This window comes from Streptopelia decaocto (genome assembly GCF_964273445.1).
Source record: "Streptopelia decaocto genome assembly, chromosome: 3".
NCBI lineage: Eukaryota > Metazoa > Chordata > Aves > Columbiformes > Columbidae > Streptopelia > Streptopelia decaocto.
Genome location: NC_138656.1, coordinates 82,594,991 through 82,614,790, shown reverse-complemented (window position 1 = coordinate 82,614,790; position 19,800 = coordinate 82,594,991). Strand labels below are relative to the sequence as shown.

Here is a 19,800-nt window from a genome sequence, read left to right as displayed (position 1 = left end):
TTAGCAGACGAGCTATGAATGAGTGAGGCAGAGTCCCCTTACCCATTGCTGGTGTCTAACAAGCTGCCTCCCTCTTACTCTTCACGCTCCCAAGAGCTGCTGACAACACCACCGGACCACACGTGCAATTGGTTTGCAGTGGGACTGGGGAAAAAAAAATGTTCCTCTTCTAACTAGAAATTACGATTTTGTATAATTGATTAAACAAAACGAGTGAATACAGAACTCAGAAAGCAAGTTTTACTTGTTTTTACGTTTGAGTACTCTGCTGTCTTGGCTGACCCGGTGACAAGTCTGCCCATATTCAATATTAAAATAAAAAATAGTGATGTAAGCTGATTACTACAGCAGGTAGATTGTCCAGTCCTCATTTTAATGGTCTCTACTTGATTTCAATCACAGATGTACCCCCTATTATAGGGAATCAGAACCCAGTGCTCACATCCTTAGAACTTCTATCAGTACATCAGAATGTCAGGGTGGAAATAAATACAGATTCTTCACGGTACCAACTGTAGATGTGCAGGTTCTCAAAACAAACTTTAGCAATGTAAATTCAACCTTTTGGATACAACACCCTCCTCCGAAACCTTATAAAAATACCGGTGCAACACAAAGCCATTTTACAAAACAATTATCTTTATAGAAAGGTATTTTAGTGGTGTATGCTGAGGTAAATCATAAAACCAGACCCAACAGAGGGCATGACCAGTGTTATGGAGAACTCCGGATGAAATCTGGCCAAAAGCCTGTTTTATAAAAGCTAATATTTACCTTCCAGTTATGATCCCTGGTAAGGTGCTTATTGCTGTAATACTTCAAAATTATTCAATTTACAAATTGAAAAATATACGAAATTAGATCTGTATGTTAGGTATTAGCTGTCACAAATTTTAAAAAGCATTGCACCAAGTTTTCTGAATTGTTTACTAACCAATTGATTGTAGCAGGTAAATAAACTACAGCATACATTTTACCTGACACCATGCATCAAAATCACCATAAAAACTGAGTTTATCAAAGTCCAACTCCACAAGGAAAACATAAAAAAGTGCAAATTATGTACCCAGTATTTCTGTCACAGCTGTTTTTTCTTAATATGACATGAAAAAGGTTTACAGCATATATTAAGAAAATTCTTACAAGTGTTCACCTCAATGCTTATATATACAACATTTTGCTCAAAGTGCTCACTATATGAAAAAAACTGATTGGATAAAAATATTTAAACAGTGCTTTCTGAACATTCAGGGAGAATTCATATAATACATCAGTTCCATTTGTTTTCCTCTTCACTCAGTGCAATGAGATGCAGAAGTCACATCAACTTCACAAAAACTTTGCTTGCTATGTTGCCAGAAAACCTCAGTTACAGTGGCATTCTTGGTGTCCCATTGGGAGTGGGTCTTTTATTTTTCTGCATGTGGCTTTGATGTTTTCGAGATCTTACTACCTTCATTCTTACTTCAAATACTTCTTGTATGGCTTTTCGAAAACAATGGAAATTGTAGTCTATTAATCCTACAGAGACAGAAATGTTTTCCATATTAATAAAGACATTTATACAAATTAAATAATGAAAAAATGGTTATTTTCTACACACAGTGAAATATCACACTCTCTCTCTGGAGGTCATAATCAGTGAATTTTCCAGACATTTTTTTCTGCGCTAAGCAAAAGCACATTTGATAAATACAAATAATTCTGTGAGCATTATAGCTTCATATTATAGCCAATATTAAATATGCTTATTAGTCTTAAAGCAAATAGAAGTTTATTGGCAGATAACAAAGTTTTAACTTAATAAAGAGTTTTGAAGAAGTGCTCAGAAAAATTAAAATGTCATGAACTATGGTGTCATTTTGAAAATTTGCTTTACAGACTGTGAAAAAATAAGTAGCATCTAGTAATCAAAGAATTTTCATTTTTGACAATGCATAAGCTTTTAAATTAATACTTGATAGAAATATTACCAAATAAGAGACAGCTATACTTCGTCTTACATTGTAACTGAAAAATAACACAGTAGACACGCTGTTAGATTACATATATACATAACAGGCAGATAGCATTACCGTGTGAGTGGGCTGAATGTGATCCCACAGAAAAGCTGTAAAGCCATATTGGTAGGCAATTGGAAGACTTACTGGGTGCCACAATTGTGTAATATCATAATACAATTTTAGAATTTTGGTACTGAGCTTATGAACTCATTCAAGGTTAATGCCATAAGCTTTCTTAACTCAAATACTGCAGTGTTTTCCACTTCACTCTCCCTAACAGGAGATGATGCATATTTTAAGTGGTTTAAATCCACCGTGTTACACTCTTTTTTCCCAGGAATTATTTTCCCTCTCCTTAGAGTTCAGACAAAATATTACGTGGAAGTCACCAGGCACCAAAAGCTGATCCGCATTTTAATACCAGAACTGTACTGTTAAAGGAGTACAGGCTGCAGCACAAAGTGTTCCAAACTATACAGATACAACAACCTGACACAGCTGTGGACAAACCCTAATGGGTGTTTATTCAACACAGTGTCTTTTCTGAAACAGTTGTTAGTAGGTCTGTCAAAGTAATACTTCCTATGCTTATAGCAGAAAAAAAAGTGAACACATCTAACATTCATAGATAATAAAGGTGGTACGGGGATGAAAGAGAAATTTGAGCAGCTCTATAAAACAAAAGCTAAATAGCCTGTCAGACGGCCCAGCAGACACGGTGTGAGTGCTGCATTCACAAACACACCAACGCTGGTTGGTGAGTTCACATCACAGGATGGGGACACAGTCCCAGGTGACAGCGCTTTCTTCCACCACTCAGTTCTGGTCCCTGGGCATTTCACTAAGACCAGTAACTCAGTGAACAACAGGCCAGCGAGCAGAACAGTCACGAAATATGCTTTCAGTATTGACCTTGACCAGGGTCAGAGAGATAACCAAGAAACTTTAAACACTTCAACTGCAAAATATGAAAGCCACCTAGATCCCAAGCTTTCTAAAAGCTTCGTCTCAGAGATGAGAAAAACAAGAACATACTTCTATCAGCCAATTTCAATAATTTTCCCTTAGTTATGGCATGCAAGCTGTTCCAAATGCATATTCTGGCATCAACAGGTAGAAATCGACGTTAGCCAAGATAAACTGACACATTCTACTGTTGCAGATGGAAGCTTTACTGCGTTGGATGTAAACTTTCATAAGCTTTCATATCAAAAAGCTGTCAAATACATTTATGATTTCATTTTACCTTAATGCCAACACAAATACTTCATGCCTTTAAACATGTTATGTATGCTCTGGCAAGCTGTACTTACCTTTAATATTGTGATACAGCTAGAGACAGTTACCAGCTAATGACAACCACAGTTAATTCATTAACTTGCTAACATAAAGGAAAAGTAATGCAATACTAGAAAAGGGAAAAATACCTTTTCTCTCAAAGCTTTCTTCTCTGACAAAACAAACAAGAGCAAGGAATTTTGTCACCTCTTTTAAATAAAGGACAGTTGTATTGTTCAGTTTTATGATTGCCGTTGATTCTTTGTCATAAGGAGTTCCAGTGCCATCATCTTTAAGCCTAAAAGACAATATTCAAACAAACAAATAAGAAAAGAGGTAACAAAAAATACCCACATTGGTCATTTCACCAGATAATCTCAAACTTCATGACATTTTGATTTTAGCCTTTCAAGGAGACTCTTCCTCTAACTACACACTATGTGAACTAAGAAGACATAAAGATTAAATCATTTATCCAATTACACCCCAAATCTTAGATCTAGGGCTAGAAATCGGATTGTTTGCCAAGTACCTGAACTGGCGCCTTATTTTTAGCTCTGTTAGTTAACAACCATTTACCACAAGGTTGTGTTTTCTTTTAATCAATGCACTATATTACAACTTTATCTAAAACATGTGAACCAGTAAGTCTGTGCTGATAATTCCAAATTCAGTAACCTTGCTTGAGCAGTGGGAGCTGACTCTCAGTTCAAGCCATCATGAGACTTTCCTCACGAGATGCTGGCTTTTGCAACATCATTTCATGAAATTTCTCCTTCACAGATAATGTGTCATGATGATCACTGTATTACAGAATCACACAGAATGTCAGGGATCGGAAGGGACCTCGAAAGATCATCTCGTCCAATCCCCCTGCTGGAGCAGGAACACCTAGATGAGGTTACACAGGAAGGCATCCAGGCGGGTTTTGATCGTCTCCAGATAGGTATTAGTTTTGTCCCTTGTAATTTTAGACTCATTCCTGAATCCACACACAGATCTTGTGGGTAGTTAATCACTGATCTCCCAAAACAATGACTATCAATAATATATTAAGGTAGCAAGTTCCACAGATGCTCCAGGAACAAAAGACAAGAAACTAACATAATGTCTTTATAGCTAAAAACATTGCAAGCAGATTTCTGGTGATAAATGCTAAATGGTTACACAAAGACAGTGGCAGGGTGACATTTTGTGAACAGAGCTCCCCACAAGCGATGTTGTACAGATAATAACTAAATGCGTACTCTTTTTAACTACATAGCAGCATCATGGTACAAAAAAATGCCACAGAATGAGCACCCTTTACTGTATACCTCTGTAAAACTCAAGTTCTTGTACAGTTACTGAAGTGACTTGACTCCAAAATTTGAAACACAGAGTAGAATATACAATCTTAAGAAATTTTAGAAAGGTATTAAAAAATCTTTTTTTTTTTTTTAAAAAAACTCTAATGCGTATTGCGCATCTGTGTTAGGATCCTCCCTTGTACCTTCTCCAAGAGTGCAGGATATCCATCAATGGGTAAGAATGCAAGGCTACCAAAGACTACCACAGTCTAAGGATGCTGTGGTTTAGCCTACAAGTCTACGTATCTTCATGCACTCATTTTTTATGTGCCTCTGCCTTCCACAGGAATAGCTGGCATCACATTTGGCCAAGGGCCAAGCCATTTTAAACATAACTTGCAAGGAGATGTACATGCTACCCCAGGAGATCTCCAGTTGCTAATGCATAAGAAGAGGAAACTGAAAAAAACCCACAAAGATAATGTAGGAAAAAAGAGGATGAACAGAGAACTGAAGCAGGAGTGAAGCAGCTCTCTGAGGCCAGTAGAGGCCACTAGCTATTAAAGAAAGCTAAATATGGCCCCACTTTTTTGGGGGATGCATCCTTCTGTTGAATTCATCCCTTGGCAATAAAAAGATAATGCTTCCTTTTATTTTAGGTTGGTTACTTCCCACTCCTTCCTCCATATAAAATTATTAGCATAGAAAGAGGAAAGTGTTCACAAAAGACCCTGGTCAGGGAACAGTACTTGTTGCTGGCAGGGGATCTGTACGTCAGAGGCTTGCTGTTTCCTCCTTCTCCCCTGTCTTGACAAATTACTCTGGCAAATTAAACATTCTCATTATTGTTTATACCCACATCATTCTAATTTTGAGGCTGCTCAGACTCTAGGTACACAGTTTTATGAAAAACATTAACAATTTACTTACCCATATATACAAGAAATGTCAATCACAACATCAATCATGTCACAGCAGAGCTCATAGGTTTGCATATCCACTGGAGTACTGTCCGTTGCAATATAGATCTTACTGACTACATCAAATAGAAATGCTTTTTCAATCCCAGAATTCTATTTAAGAAAAGAAGAAAGAAAAATAAAATGGAAGCCATGTCTTCAAATGAATACCAAGCTTTTTTGTTCCCCTACTTGCCTCTTATACAAAAATCTAGGCTGAAGAAGTGGAAGTTAAGCTGCAACCAAGCTCATTTTGAAAGAACTGTACATACAGCAATGTCATATTTGTAGCAAACCACAATGCTCACAGACCTTCCAACAGTTTCTGCCTCTGAGCAGACATAATGCCAAGATACAGTCCCAAAATTCCACTCTCTGGAAAACATCTGGAGAGATTACATTTTATTTTCAGTGAAAAATGTGTGCGTCTGTGGGGAAATCTTCCAAGATAAAGCTTTTGGGTTTTTGATTGTAACAATGGACATAAGAAGAGACATGTAATTTAAAGTTATTTTAGCTGGACATATAAGAAGGTAGAAACAAGGAAAAGAAAGGATGGACAAAGAAGGCAGTAGTGTTCAGGAACTAGTTTCTCCAGGAAATTAAGAAATTGTCTCATCAGGGTCTGTAGCTGTTTTACTGTCCGGTTCCTTAGAACATCTTTTAAGATCACAGAAAGAAAGACCAGTATTTTGACAGTGCTCTTTCAGTTTCCATGTAGTATTGGTGGTTAAAGCCATGTTTGTAATTCTAAGGCTTGCTGATGTGATGACAGCTATGTCCCTGTCATCCTGCCAAGCTGATTAAGACTCTCTCCGTACTGGAGATGTATTGTATTTGCAGCTCTCAGCGGCCAGCCAGGAATGCTAGCTCATGCTCTCGGTGTAGATAAGCAAACTGCCATAAGCCTCTGCTTCTTAGGGAAAGAAAAGAGGAAAATATGTGTACCGTTTAACCGAAAGCAGTACCTTTGCTTGCTGATATCAAGGGACTGCACCTGGGCAGCTGTCCCACCATGAACACAAAGGGCAATTTCTCAATATTGCTAGAGCTCAAGCTATAAAATATGCTTCAGAATCCACTTACACAGGAAGAGAAGCAACTTTCTCCCATCAAACGGAATTTTATCCATTTATGGGCTTCCCTTTTTAATATGGTGTGGGACTGCTGCCACAAGAGTTTTGTAACTAACAAAAAAATACTGAAAACCCCTAACTAGTTTTAATAGCTTCAGCTTCCTGTGTACTTGCAGAACTTTTCCTTTTTCTTCTTTCCTAAGTCAACTATTTAACACGTAAGAATCTAAAGTGATCCTCTCACTTTTCAAATTTCCTGAAACAGGTAGGGAAAGGTCAGCCCTAAGTATGATATTGAACAATGGCCAGCAATATTTGGGGCATTTGCTTCTTGAAGAAGCTTAATTCTGCCACGATCACACATACAACTAAGACTGGAAACACCCATCAGTAATAATAGCATAAAGAGGCGAATTTCTTGCATTTCATTATGGAAAAGACTCTATGAGCGGCACATTTTGGTTATTCCTTCATGAAAGAACTATTCAAAACAAAGTATACACTGTGGATACCTTAGGTACCTGGGCTGAAGTACATGATGTACAAGGAGAGTCTCAGAGAACTGAGCTTGTTCAGCCCAAAGAAGAAAAGGTTCATTGCTACGTGCAAATACCTAATGCAAGGGTGCACAGAAGACAGAGCCAAACTCTCTTGTCCTTCAACACTGTAGCACTGAAAAGGCAAAAGGCACAAGCTAGAATACTGACTAGATACAAGAAAAAAAAAAAAGTCGAGGATGGAAGTGGTGAAACGCTGGGAACATACTGACCTGAGAGGTTGCAGAGTTTCCATCCTTGAAGATACACAAAGCTGGACTGGACCCAGCCGTGAGCAACCTGCTCCTACTGGCATGACTGAGCAGGAGCTGATCCCTAAAGGTCCCTTTCAGCCTACATGGCTATATGAGCCTACATTCTTTGAGCACTAAGAACAAAAATGTATGCATATTTATTTTGGTTATTCCGGCCACATGTAATAGTTCTCTCAATTTTTAAATAATAATTCTGACAGCACCTCACATACTTCAAGAGATGCTGTCAAATAAGATTAATCACAAGATTCACCTGCAAATATCATAAGTATATAGCCATAACTCATTGCAAAAATACGTATTTGAAAATACACATATTTTTAGACAAAAGAAATTGGAACTCAAGCCCTGTAGTGTCATTCATACGGAGTCAATTATAAAATTTTGTATTATCTAAAGAGAGACAGTGATGTTTTCAGTTTTACAGGTAAGATGTACCCTAAATTATTAAGATGATGGCGACAATATAATAATGAGAAGTGACTTTTCCATCTCAGACCTGTGGCTGCTGCAGCCTGCCTGTACTTGCAATGACAGTTTAAAAAGTTTGCCAGGGTTTTTAGTACAACTTTAACTGAAAAAGCAAAGCATTTGCCAGAACGTTTGTGATTAAATTACTCAAGGAAAAAAAAAAACAGTAAAAACAATAATTACAAGTCATTTAAAAAAATAAATCAGGAAACAGTAGGTAAAAAATACCATTCAAAGAGACATTATGTCATTAATGCGCAGTCAGGGAAAATGACAATAAGAAATCAACTGTTTCTCTTGCTAGAGCAGGAGGGTTCCTTATTAGAGAAACAAAGGCCAGCAGCTGCCATTGATGTCAATGACAGCAGGGCCAGAATAAGCAAGTCACCTCTGACACAAGCCTGCAGCCTGGAAAGAAGATGCAACATGTGCTAGAAGCATTATCAAGTACTCTGCATCAATGTAAGAGTATTCCATGGCTAATCTGAACCAAGAGAGTCATTGAGAAAAATCTTCAGCAATGAATATATGAGATTTTATTTCGGATAAGTAAAATCCATGAGGTAGCTGAAATTCAAGCCATGTTTGCCAACTATATTGAGTCTGATCAAGCAGAAGGCAGTTTCTACTATTCAAATGGAATGAGTTCAGTACAACTGGTAGTATTACTCCAATTCCTAGGTTAGGTAAATGGACCTATCTTCTTCCTCTTGGAAGTATGAAAAGTAAGCCAGAATTTGGCCCTACAAAAGTAATTTTGAAAAGAACTTACAGGACATCACCAGTCACTTACACTTAGGAATGAATTTTGTAGTTATTTAAAAAGGTCTTGTGGCAAACAGCAGATTTTTGTGAATGAACTTTAATTTTAAATACTACATTTGAATTTACAGAGTATGAAAATTAAATAATTAAATAAACAAAAGTGTTCTTAATTTTATTTTTACCACAATAACTCATTGCTTTTAATGCATATTTTTTTAACATCCCTCAAAAAAACCCCAGCAACCCTAAAATGAAAATCCACCAGTTGATTGCTTGGTAAGTCCACAATAATTAAAAACCAGACATCCTTCTATATGAAGGTGATAGAGTGTTAGTCAGGTAAGATTTACAGGGGTTCTGAATGCCAACCAACCATCATTTTATGCTTTACAAGCAGTTACATTAAAGAACGCAGAAGTGGTATTATCACACTGGTGGTTCCTCAAATGTACAAGCTAACACACTGTGGCACTACAAAGTTAGGCAAAAACCTGCTGTGAACTCAAGAGTGATCACAGATGTATTTTTGTAATCATCAGCTTTTCGTGTTGGAAGTTTTTATGGCATAAATGAAAGCAAATCCTCATGAATCTTGCTGCAAAACCCAAACTAGAACACCAACACACCCACACTCTGATATCCAGCAGACTGGCTTCCTGAGGTAAGGCATGACCAAAATCCATGTCAAGATTTGTTGTCACTAATTTGCCAAAGAGGCATCTGCTACCTAATTCTGTGCTGGAGAATAAAGTTCAGTCTTGTCATGGTTGCAAATAGAGTCATTCCGAGTCTCCCTTCTAACGCCAGAAGATACTTGTAAAACCAGACAGCAAGCATGTTGAGGACATAGAGATGCAGCTACACCTTGCTAGAGGTCATCAACAAACTGGATTTTGCTCTATTTGGAGCTAAGAAACAGTCTGAGACTGTTTCCCCTATTGAATAGGGGAAATAGAATACCTCTCACACTTTTTTGGACTTCCCATTCATTTGAAAGACTTGTTCTCCTTTACAAATTACGTCTGATATTCTAGATACTACTGGAGCTGCCTTCTGGGTGTTCCAGAGACAGAGGCGACTGTCACCAGTCATTCAGGAAGCAGTTTGTGCTTGATTCATCTGGTGGTTTGCTGAATTCTTCACTGACTCCAGACAGTGAGAAGACCTCATAGAGAGATAGGACTCAAAATGACTGAGGTGACTCTGGCACAAGGAAGACAACCACTCAGCCTTCTCTTTAAGGCTGTGTAGCATAATCAATATCCAGTTGCTCCAGAACTGCTGTCATAAACTCCTTCATTACTCTTCCATCCTAAGTAGAGTTCAAGACTGGATGATAACTGGTATACAATCCAGTCATTTTGGTAGAAACAGATCTTTATAACGAACCACTCATTATGAAATAGCATCATTTGTTCCTTAATAGTAAGACAGTAAGTTTTGGAAGACATTCCTCTAATCCTAGCTCTCCCTTTCAGCAACACATCCAACTGTTTTCTCTCTCCATTTTCACACCCTACACTGAGAAACTGTGAAGTCTAATTTTATCTTACAGGCTGTTGAATGATATTAAATAATTTCATTACTTCAAAGCTACAAAAAGGCAAAAGCAAATACCCTGCTCCAAATTGAAACTTGACAAATTGATGCTAGATGCAAGGTGCAAAATTAGAATACTGTGTGAAAGGGTACAGTTTCAGGAGCTGCTATGACCTAATGACCACCAAAATAGGGAGTTATCCCTTTTCACTGTCTTCACCTTTGCTCATGGCCACACATTCCCACCTTTTATCTTGTGCCAAAACAAGAGGATGTTGGATTCCTCAGTGACTCGTTTTTAACTACATGAAACAGTGCAATAGTGTGTGTCGGTGACTCCAGGAGGGAACAGGTAAGTGTCAGAACCAGCACAAAGGAGACGAAAGGACCGCACCTCCAGGAACAGCAGAGCAGCAATTAGTCCAGAATGGTAACAAGCCACTAGATATACAAAGCTCTCTAATTGGCCTCGGGAGTAACTGTGGAAGTTTTGATGGACTATACCTCTAAAAACTTCGAGAAGGTTTTCTTCAGTGGGTTAAACTGTGATACAAAGTAGAATTAATTCTAGGAAGTTCTCCATAAGAAGTCAGGTTAGCTGATGTTCCTTTGGAAATTTATTTATACAAATTTTAAGTACTACTTAAACAAATGCATGCAGCACAGACCTTTGCAACATTCAGATTAATGTGTGAGCAGAAAAGCGATGGCTGCTAACCCACTTGATGTAATTTGGGAAATACTGTACCTCAGCAGCTCAGCAACACTATAGGAATAGACAGGGACATGAGACTAAGCTGCACGTGGGTGCATTTCAACTAAGGTTTGTTAATTTTTCTGAGAGTTCACATTGCTCATAATCTCTTAGAAGGCAGTGAACAGAATATCTGAACACACGTGGTGGACATAGCCAGATCTACAGACAAAATATATAACAAGTACTTACTGAAATAAAGATGTTAAGCAGGTTTTCCAGTGTTGGGAGCTGCGGGATCAGTTTCTGTACCACTTTGCTAAATGCTTCAAATATAGAATGATCATATATGCTTGTCAGATAAAAGCTGGAAAAAAGGTCACCACATTTTCCTTTTAGCCACATACTGTGAACATGATGTACCTTTCACAATATGAGTGAAATGAAATGTTGTCAAACAGCAAGTGCCTACACTTATGCAATTACCTCTTGTGATTAAAAGTCACATGTTATGATTGAAGCATAGGACTTCATTTCTACACCAAAAAAAACAAACAAACACTAGACACTGCAAAATAGACCTCAATTAAAAACTTCATGATGCAATTCCCACCTTGGTATTCTTACGAAAATATTTTTCGAATTGCAGGAAAGGAATATTACTGAGTATGTCTGTTGCGATCTACTTTTTGAAAGTTGTTGACACATTTATCAATGTAATGACGTAGTCAAGTTGTTAAGAGCTCTAAAGAGCTGGCATGGTCACAGAGCTGGTCTCTCTTTTTAATGCATTTGTACTTGGCTTTAAATGCTAAGAAAGACATGACAACGTCATGTCCACTAGTTCCCAGTCTGCAGAATTCCACTATTTTTCATTATTTTCTACAACAACCTGCTTTATCAGCAGACATAAGGCAAAGATACAGCACCTGTCTTCCCAAGTGGCTCCAAGCAGGCTGCAGCAAGGAGGACTAGGGATTGGGAGGGGACTGTGAAGCAAAGACGTTTCAAAGAAGCTAAAAATGATGTAGGTAGCATATACACTCTACTAACTGGAGCTCTACTCATTGCTGCCGCTACCCAAGCAACTTATTTCAAGGCAGCAGCTGCAGTAAAAACTGGTAGGACTCTGGCATATTTGTTATTTGTTTTTAGGTACATCTTTCCTTCCAAGACAGCAATCAGAAATATAACACTTAGTTTGGCTCAGGTCAAATGCAATGTCTCTGATTATCCTTTTCCTTCATGTACAAATAGCTTGCTGCCTGCTGCTTCAAGAGAACAGAAAATAGTAGCTTGTCAAATAAGCTGTTCTCCTCTTTAAGATGGGCTATACAGCAGCTTTTCTCACCTGAGGTGAATCTTCTCCAATGCAGCATCTGCAAGGTCATCATTTGCCCTCTGGTGAATATCTCTTTGCGTTTCGATCTTGTGATCATCAGATAAACCATCCACTTTATGGATGAAGATTTCAAAGTTGATATCTGGATTCACTTTATAGGCTCTGGTCACAGTAAGATGCAGCCGAGCTAATGCCTCCATGTAATCATCCTAATGAAGGAAAAAGAAAAGCTACAACTGTAGGAAAGTTCTTAAAAATATATATAAAACTTTAGGATACTTAAATATTACTACAGTTCAACAGCAGCTTATTTTTTTTATTTCTTATAAGTAGAAGCCTGATCCTCCAGCCAGCATGTGCGCCAGCCTCATGTTCTCAGCATTCAGGAGTCTGAGCAAGAACCTTGAGATGTTAAAGCAAATTAGTTAACTTTTGAACATACTGCAGAGAGAGATCAAAAATAACTGAGCAGCTCTTCAAGTTTTAATTACTTTCTTTTAATGTGTGTTTTTGTGATGCAAGTTAGTAATTTGCTTTGAAAAAAAATGTGCTTTTCAACCCATTTGTCTATTGCTGAAGGAAGAAAATAAAAAGGTAGCTTAAATCCCCTTTTTTTACCTGAGAATCAATAACAAATATCAGTGCTCCAGTGCCTCTGAAGATCATCTCATAGTCAAATGTAGGGTCAAAGAAGTCAATTTGCCCAGGAAAATCCCATATCTGAAAGTTGACAAAGGAGCTGTTGGAAACATCCTCTCTGCAGATCTTGTTTGTGCTTTCCAAGAACAGAGTCTCATTTGGTGACATTTTGTGAAAGACAACTTTCTGAATGGAAGATTTCCCACTTCTTCTCAATCCCATGAGCAGGATTCTTGGCTTAACTTCAGTACTGAAGGGATCATTGAAATCCAAGACTGAATAAAACCACACAACAAGAAAAGTCATATACTATGGCAATATAATTAATAACTGTCAGATATAATACATTTGACATCTATTTTCATTACATTCTTACTTGGAGTTATGCAAATGTTCCCAATTTTTAAGCTTAGAGGCTAATGCTACAGGCATTTAAACTTGAATTACTTCCCCCTTACTATCAGAAAACCTACGTCTCACCTGCAAGACAGATACTACCGCAGAAGGTTTGATCACTCAGTTTGTATGTGAAAAATGTATTATCACACATAGAAAACCTAAAATACCTAATTTTACTGTAATTAACACCAAACCACACACATTCTAACCCAACCTACAACAAATATAATCCAGTAATGAATACCCTTGTCAACTGATAGCTACATCACATTGCTGGAAGAAAGGAGTAATTTTGTGTCAGCTGCATCTGTGCGATCTTCCTAAGGCTACATGAAGGCTTCATTCCTCTAAAATAAATTAAATCACATATCCCAGGAGCTATGGGGATAACTCAGCAGGCAAACAATTCCTCTGTGCTGGGGCTTACAACACGGTACTGAGCTCAGGAGGAGCCCTTTTCTAAGGTAGTTAGGATTTCACCTGCTACTGAATAATTTGTGTCACAACCTGTAAAAGTTTGTTATCCAATAAATAAGATTACAGCATATCCCCTGCCTATTTGCAAAACAAAGGCCTGGGAACACAGAGATTTCATTGTGTTACCTACCCCAGTTTGAAACTGGTACCAAAGAAACAGAACATTTTCTTGTGCTGATGCAATTATATTAGCACAAAGGTAGCTATGGGAGTAAACTATACTGTTATATCTGTAAGGACATGAGTGTATAGCTATCCACACCTGTAAGCATACCAGCTTCAGGTATCTCTAATCAAAACAACTACAACAGTCTCAATTGCTGCATTTAGTTGGGCCATAACTTTGAAATGTCCCAGCTGAAAACTACTGCACATAGATGTGAAAAGCTTTTGAACCACTCTGTGATATCCTGTCTGCAGCATCAAACACAAGCAATGCAAAAAAAATTAGTTGTCCAGGCTAAATGTGCAGAGTAAGGCTCAGAGCACACAGTGCTCAGGTTTAAAATACTGATGAGACACAAGGCTAAACACAGTAGCTGTCAGGCAGACCTCCCACCCACTGCAGCACAGACTGTTCAACATCATTCAGAGCACAACATAATTGCATTTCCCTGTCTTTTTCTGCTGGGAGAAATTTTGAATTGCAGAAAACAGGCACACATTTGTTCATATGCATCCTTCCTCCATGTGCCCTGCATACTTTAAGTGATCAACTTTACTCCAAAAGCACAAATATCCTGACCAAGAAACCTCAGCCACAACATTTTGTCCCTGTCAATTTATTACATAGCCTTATGGGCTGAAAAACCTGGAAAGCCTGAAGGAATCCTCTGCCTTGGAGCATGTTTTGCACCCAGGGGTGGTGATCACATCCATCCTCTTGTGTTCCTCAAGCCTCACTCACAACTTCCAGAAATGCAAGTGCAGGATGTGCCTGCCAGGAGGGCACAGACCCTTGTTCACCTCATTTTGTGCCTCCTGAGCTACATTTATAGAGAATCAGGGCTTCTCAACAGAAGGTCTTGTAGTGTTGGCACAGAACATCCTCTTGGCACCATCTACTGGCTTGTGAGCAGCCATACCACTCCACCTGGGCTCTTGTCACCACAGTGACGGACAGCGGTTGAAAACTCACTATTGGTGGGATCCTACCCATTTTAAATACATTTGAAAGGTCTTGACGGGCATTACCACTTACTGTGCCCTTGTAAACTAGCACACATGGAACACTGCCAGGCTGGAGCACCGCACAGGTGAAACCCCTTCAAACAGACAGCAAGAGGTAACTCTGCAAGAACATCATCCTCCTAACGCAGCTACAGTCAGCTTCTGCTGATCCACAGTCAACACGCTGCTCTACTCTTCCTACCAACCTGAACAGTGACAGTACCCTTCTGTGGCTGCAAGAAACATGTGTCTACAATACTTCACACCTACAGAGGAATAATAAACATCTGCTCTAGGACAATGTAACAATATGTTGTGTTTTGGGGGTGCAGTCTTGCCAATAAAGCAAACAAAAGGTACAGGATTTAATGGTGTTTCCTCCATCCCACTCCCTTCTTTAACGTGCAAATTTTCCACAGCCGCCAAATGCATAGTTGCAATTTCGTTAGTGTGCATATATCCATACGTCATGCAATTTGCATTTTGGCCATCAGAAGGGAAACCAATTTATTCAAAGCTTTATAAGAACTAGTCCGAATAAAATACTTTATAAAGGCATATAAAGAACAGCCTTCTGGCTGAGGCTTTATTGCATGTTTCAAAAAATTTTTAAAACTCCCATTTGCTTTGTACACAACAGAACTTACGAGGTCTAATTTGTTATGGATTTGTACTTTGTGTCCCCTTCCTCTCTCTACCACAATAACACCAACTTCCCTCTGTACGTCTTATGACATATCCTCCAAGTAACAGATACGACAGGCTGTGGCCGATCTGGAGCTAAACCCGTGCTGGCTGGCTAGACCGTCCACATGCGTACACCACTTTGCCAGCTGCTGCCACACAGAACACGCATATCTGCTTGCCTCTTTCTCCGAGGACACTTCCCTTTTGGTCTCTCTTCACTTCTGAATGCCAGTTTCCATACTTGAGGGAATTTAATGATCTTTGAGATGTCTTTCGTCCAAATTTGGTTGAAGGTGGGCAGTAGTCTCCAAAGTTCTGATCAGTGATGAGACAACCGTAAGACAAACTACCTACTAACTCCCTTCTCTTTAAGAAACAGGCTAAAAACTCACATGTATCTACAAAAATATTTTAAATAACTTGGTGTTTTACGTTGTTGTATTAAATTATTCCAAGCTGTTAGATTTTTATGGACTGTATACTTACTAGAAATTGCTTTATATTAAAGCCATACTAAAAAAATACAGTTGCTAGTAAGACTGTTATTTAGCTTTTGAAATCCTGCCAGTTCAAAGAGAGGGACATGCAAATATGTGTCATCTAAACCTGACTAGATAGCAATGCTGCTATAGCGCTTTCCTCTGCGAGAGAGTTAAGAGATTACCTTATATGTAAAGGAACTGGACGATGCGCTGCCTGCCCACATTCCTTTGCAGAGTACATGACAACTCCTTCTTTAATTTGCCACAGAAATGCCAGTAGATGTATCACTGCAACTTCCCAGGCTACGCTGAGTGAGATCATAACGTGCCTAAAAGAAACACTAAACTCTTATTCTGCAATGGGAAAGATAATTTTCCCTATTGTGAGATGCAACACATTTCCTGCTTTGTTCAATTCTGCCAAGAGTGCATGTAATAAAATGCCAGTTTCTAATGCACACCAACAGTCCTTCATATTCTGGCTTTTCTAAGCAGCCATAGAGAACAGAAGTCACACTGTTTAGAGGCCGTATCCTTTGAAGTATTCACAAATTAAACTTAAACCCAAAAGCACTTTCCCCACACAGAAGCACTCAATTCCTTACAAAATTTTTGTAATTGCAGTTGTGTCCTTGCTTATGGAGTGCAACTTGCATGTGTCGCAACACGCAGAAGTGCCAGCTCTGAGGAGCTGAGAACTGCATGCAGCAGTCCTGACCTGTTTCACCAGGACACATAGTACTCAATGAATACTCTAATATCTCTTTCATGCTATTAGACATATTGCTAACTAAAACAGTTTTTGAAAGCCATCCTGAATTCCACATCAGCTGCAATTAGTTGTCATGGCAGGTGCCTATCAGTGCTCCACAGGCATCTGTGACAGAGATGTCACGTTGGAAGGTGTATTTGTAGATCTCACCAATTTTCAAACATCCAAATAAAGCATTTTGACTGTGATATCTGCAGCACTTTGGAGTGTTTTCAAGACAACAGGTTTACGGAAGACACACGACGAACATCTTCAATGCTAATAGATGGCTTGAGCCTAAAGAGTTACCAGAAAAAGCTCATATGCAATCAAGAAAGCTGTTTGGCTACTGTGGGTTCATAAATATTGCAGGAATGCCTGGTGGAAGGAAATTATTGTGGCTAAAGAAAAGTCTCAGAACCAGAAGACCTGGTTCCACCCTGCCACAAGTGTGGCACCCTGCAATGATATGTCTTCAAGCTACTTCCTTGGGTGCTCTGCAGAGGCTTTCCTTGCTTCTAAATACTTTTTAATGCCATATATAAAATATATGACTAGCCTTTCTGTAAACTAAGTGCTTTAAGGTCTCTGAATGTGACCCCATGTGTGAAATAAAAAGACTGAGAAGAGGACAAGAGATCAGGCTGGAGACAAGAATCCAGTATGGAGTGAGAAATGACCAATACGAAGTTTTGAAATCCTCTGTATGCCTACAAGCACAAATTATGTTTTTACTTTCAAGCCTGGCTTCTCCCTTCACTTTCAACAGCCACGCATTGCACGTGTTATTACATTGTCCTTTCCATTCTTGCTTTGCAGAAAGGAAAGTGGAGGCTGTGACACTGACTTTTAGACTACTTAGTGTGAAGATCCAGGAAGAGAGAGAACAAAAACTGGGAAAAGGAAAGCCCCTTGTCCTGCAGCCAGTGTTAAATACACAAAACACAGACCCAAATTCCAACCCCCCTCCATCACAGATACCCTGTGGCTCTTTCTCTAGACACTTCAGAATGAAACAGAAAGCTAGGGGATCTGGGCTGTTAAAATGGCCCTTTGTTTTAATCCTTCGTAAAGAAGGTCTCTGCATGGACTGTCTTCTCCTGCTATTCAGGATGTAAAGGTCTATTTCTGTTAAGTACAACATTCTGGTGTAACTACGAAGAAGCAACTGAAATTGTTAGCATTCTAACAAAGTTCCTATTGAAAAATATCGGAATAAATTCCTCTGAGGACAGAATATGGATTACTCCTCTACAGAAAATGCTAAGTTATTTTAGCACTAAAGGAATATGCTGAAATATATTCTCTCTGCATGAAAACAAAGGCATTTTTTTAGCAGTTTCAAGTAAGACTTTAGTTAGTCTCAGCTACAGCTCTTACATCCTGGCATCCCACAGCTTTTCACCATGAAGGCTGATACTCAAAGCATGGACCTTCCCCCTCCCCTCAAAATTGCATTAGTCAATGCAATAACTCCCAGGGCAGCCTGTATAGATTGGGCCTTTAAGAAGTGTTCTGCATGCTAATAATAAAAGTGGCCTCAAAACATGTGGCCTTTTATTATGCTCTTATAAAATGCAATTCCTTTTTTGCCATGAGATACTGAGAGTTCTCCAAGCTCCCCTGTGAAATGCATCTTGGAAGAATGAATCCAGGCTCTGAATGAAAAGCAACAGGCTCTGCGCTGGCATTGCTTCTTTTTTACTGAATGAGGCTGCTTTTCCTGGTGAGCCTGTCCTTCCTGGCATCATCGTCCACACTAACACAGATACACAGCGAGTAATGTGGGTCCTCATGTGCCCAGACACAGCTATAACAGACATTTAACAGAGTCTGCCACTTTGGGGACTGACATCTACAGCTGCAGAGCAGCCCTGGACACGGAGCTGCGTGTTGCCGCTGCCTTTTATAGCCTGACACCCAACCCCCCGCCTCCTTGGCGCACTCAAGTCACAGTACCAGGCTGTGGCCACTAATTAATAACTCTCACCCCAGACGTGGAAAATACTGAAAGGAGATTGTCCCAAACACCAATTTGTCTGCAATTCTTTTGCCTCCTCCCTCCCCCCCCAGCCCTTTCTGCTACCTGTCAGCCCTCGCCTCAGAGCTCTCTGCTCCCTCCGACCCACGGCAGCGCCCAACGAGCGCCCTGTCCCCTGCCACCCTCACCTCCGCAGCATCCCCACTCAGCCCGGCCTCTTGCCACCCACCCCCGGCCCCAGCGAGGCCTGCCCTCCCTCTGGACGCCTCCTCTCCCACACACCGCTATGCCCGGCTCCTTCGTGCCCTGCTCACCGCCGCCGTACCCCAGATCCCCGGGGAGCCCTGCCCTCTTCCCTGACCCGGGCAGCCAGGCCCGACCCCCGGCAGCCAGACCTTGCCAAACCCCGGCGGCGGCGCCGTCCCGCCCCGCCTCACCCCCAGCTCCGCGCACACGGGGCCGGCCCTGCCCCACACTCGCCCCCCACCCCACCTCACCCCACCCCCGCACTCGCTGCCGCCCGCAGGCCCCTCCGAGGCGGGTGCCTGACCCCCCGGGAGCAGCTGCCGCCCCCTGCAGCCCCACGACGGCCGCGGCGCCGCTCCCCGCCGCCCCCGGTGCCGCTGCGGCCGCCGCGGGTGACACTCACACGCCTCATCGCCGCCGCTCTCCGCGTCCCCGTCCGAGAAAGACTCGGCCCCGTCGGCGTAGCCCGCCAAGCCCACGATCTCCTCCTCTTCTTCCTCCTCTTCGTCCCCCTCCTCCTCCTCCGGCAGCTTCCTCGGCACCTGGCTCATGCCAGCCGCGCTCCCGGCGGGGCTGCGAGGGCCCCTCTGCCTCCGGCCGGCCTCGGGGCGCGCCTGGCCGCGGGCGCGGGGGGGCCCAGGTGCCGCGCTGGCGCCGTGCCGTGCCGTGCCGCACCGTGCCCGCCGCCGCTCCCCTCCCCCGCACGGCGCTCGGCGGAGCGCGGCGCAGCCTGCCGGCGGA

The 19,800-nt window shown here is 40.8% G+C and overlaps 1 protein-coding gene across 2 annotated transcripts; it reads right to left on the bottom strand.

Annotated features, from left to right (window-relative positions):
- Positions 1–226: 226 nt before the first annotated feature.
- Positions 227–19,777, bottom strand: RRAGD (Ras related GTP binding D). Of its 2 annotated transcripts, XM_082047421.1 has the most exons (8): positions 16,264–16,320; positions 15,779–15,914; positions 12,846–13,141; positions 12,237–12,436; positions 11,138–11,252; positions 5,501–5,643; positions 3,431–3,579; positions 227–1,521 (listed from the first exon to the last, which is right to left on the bottom strand). In XM_082047421.1, the coding sequence occupies exons 1-8, from the start codon at positions 16,303–16,305 to the stop codon at positions 1,370–1,372; spliced, it is 1,233 nt and encodes a 410-aa protein (XP_081903547.1). In that variant the 5' UTR covers positions 16,306–16,320; the 3' UTR covers positions 227–1,369. The 2 variants fall into 2 exon arrangements, with proteins under 2 accessions (XP_081903547.1, XP_081903548.1); XM_082047422.1 differs by lacking the exons at positions 15,779–15,914; positions 16,264–16,320 and adding an exon at positions 19,463–19,777.
- Positions 19,778–19,800: the final 23 nt, after the last annotated feature.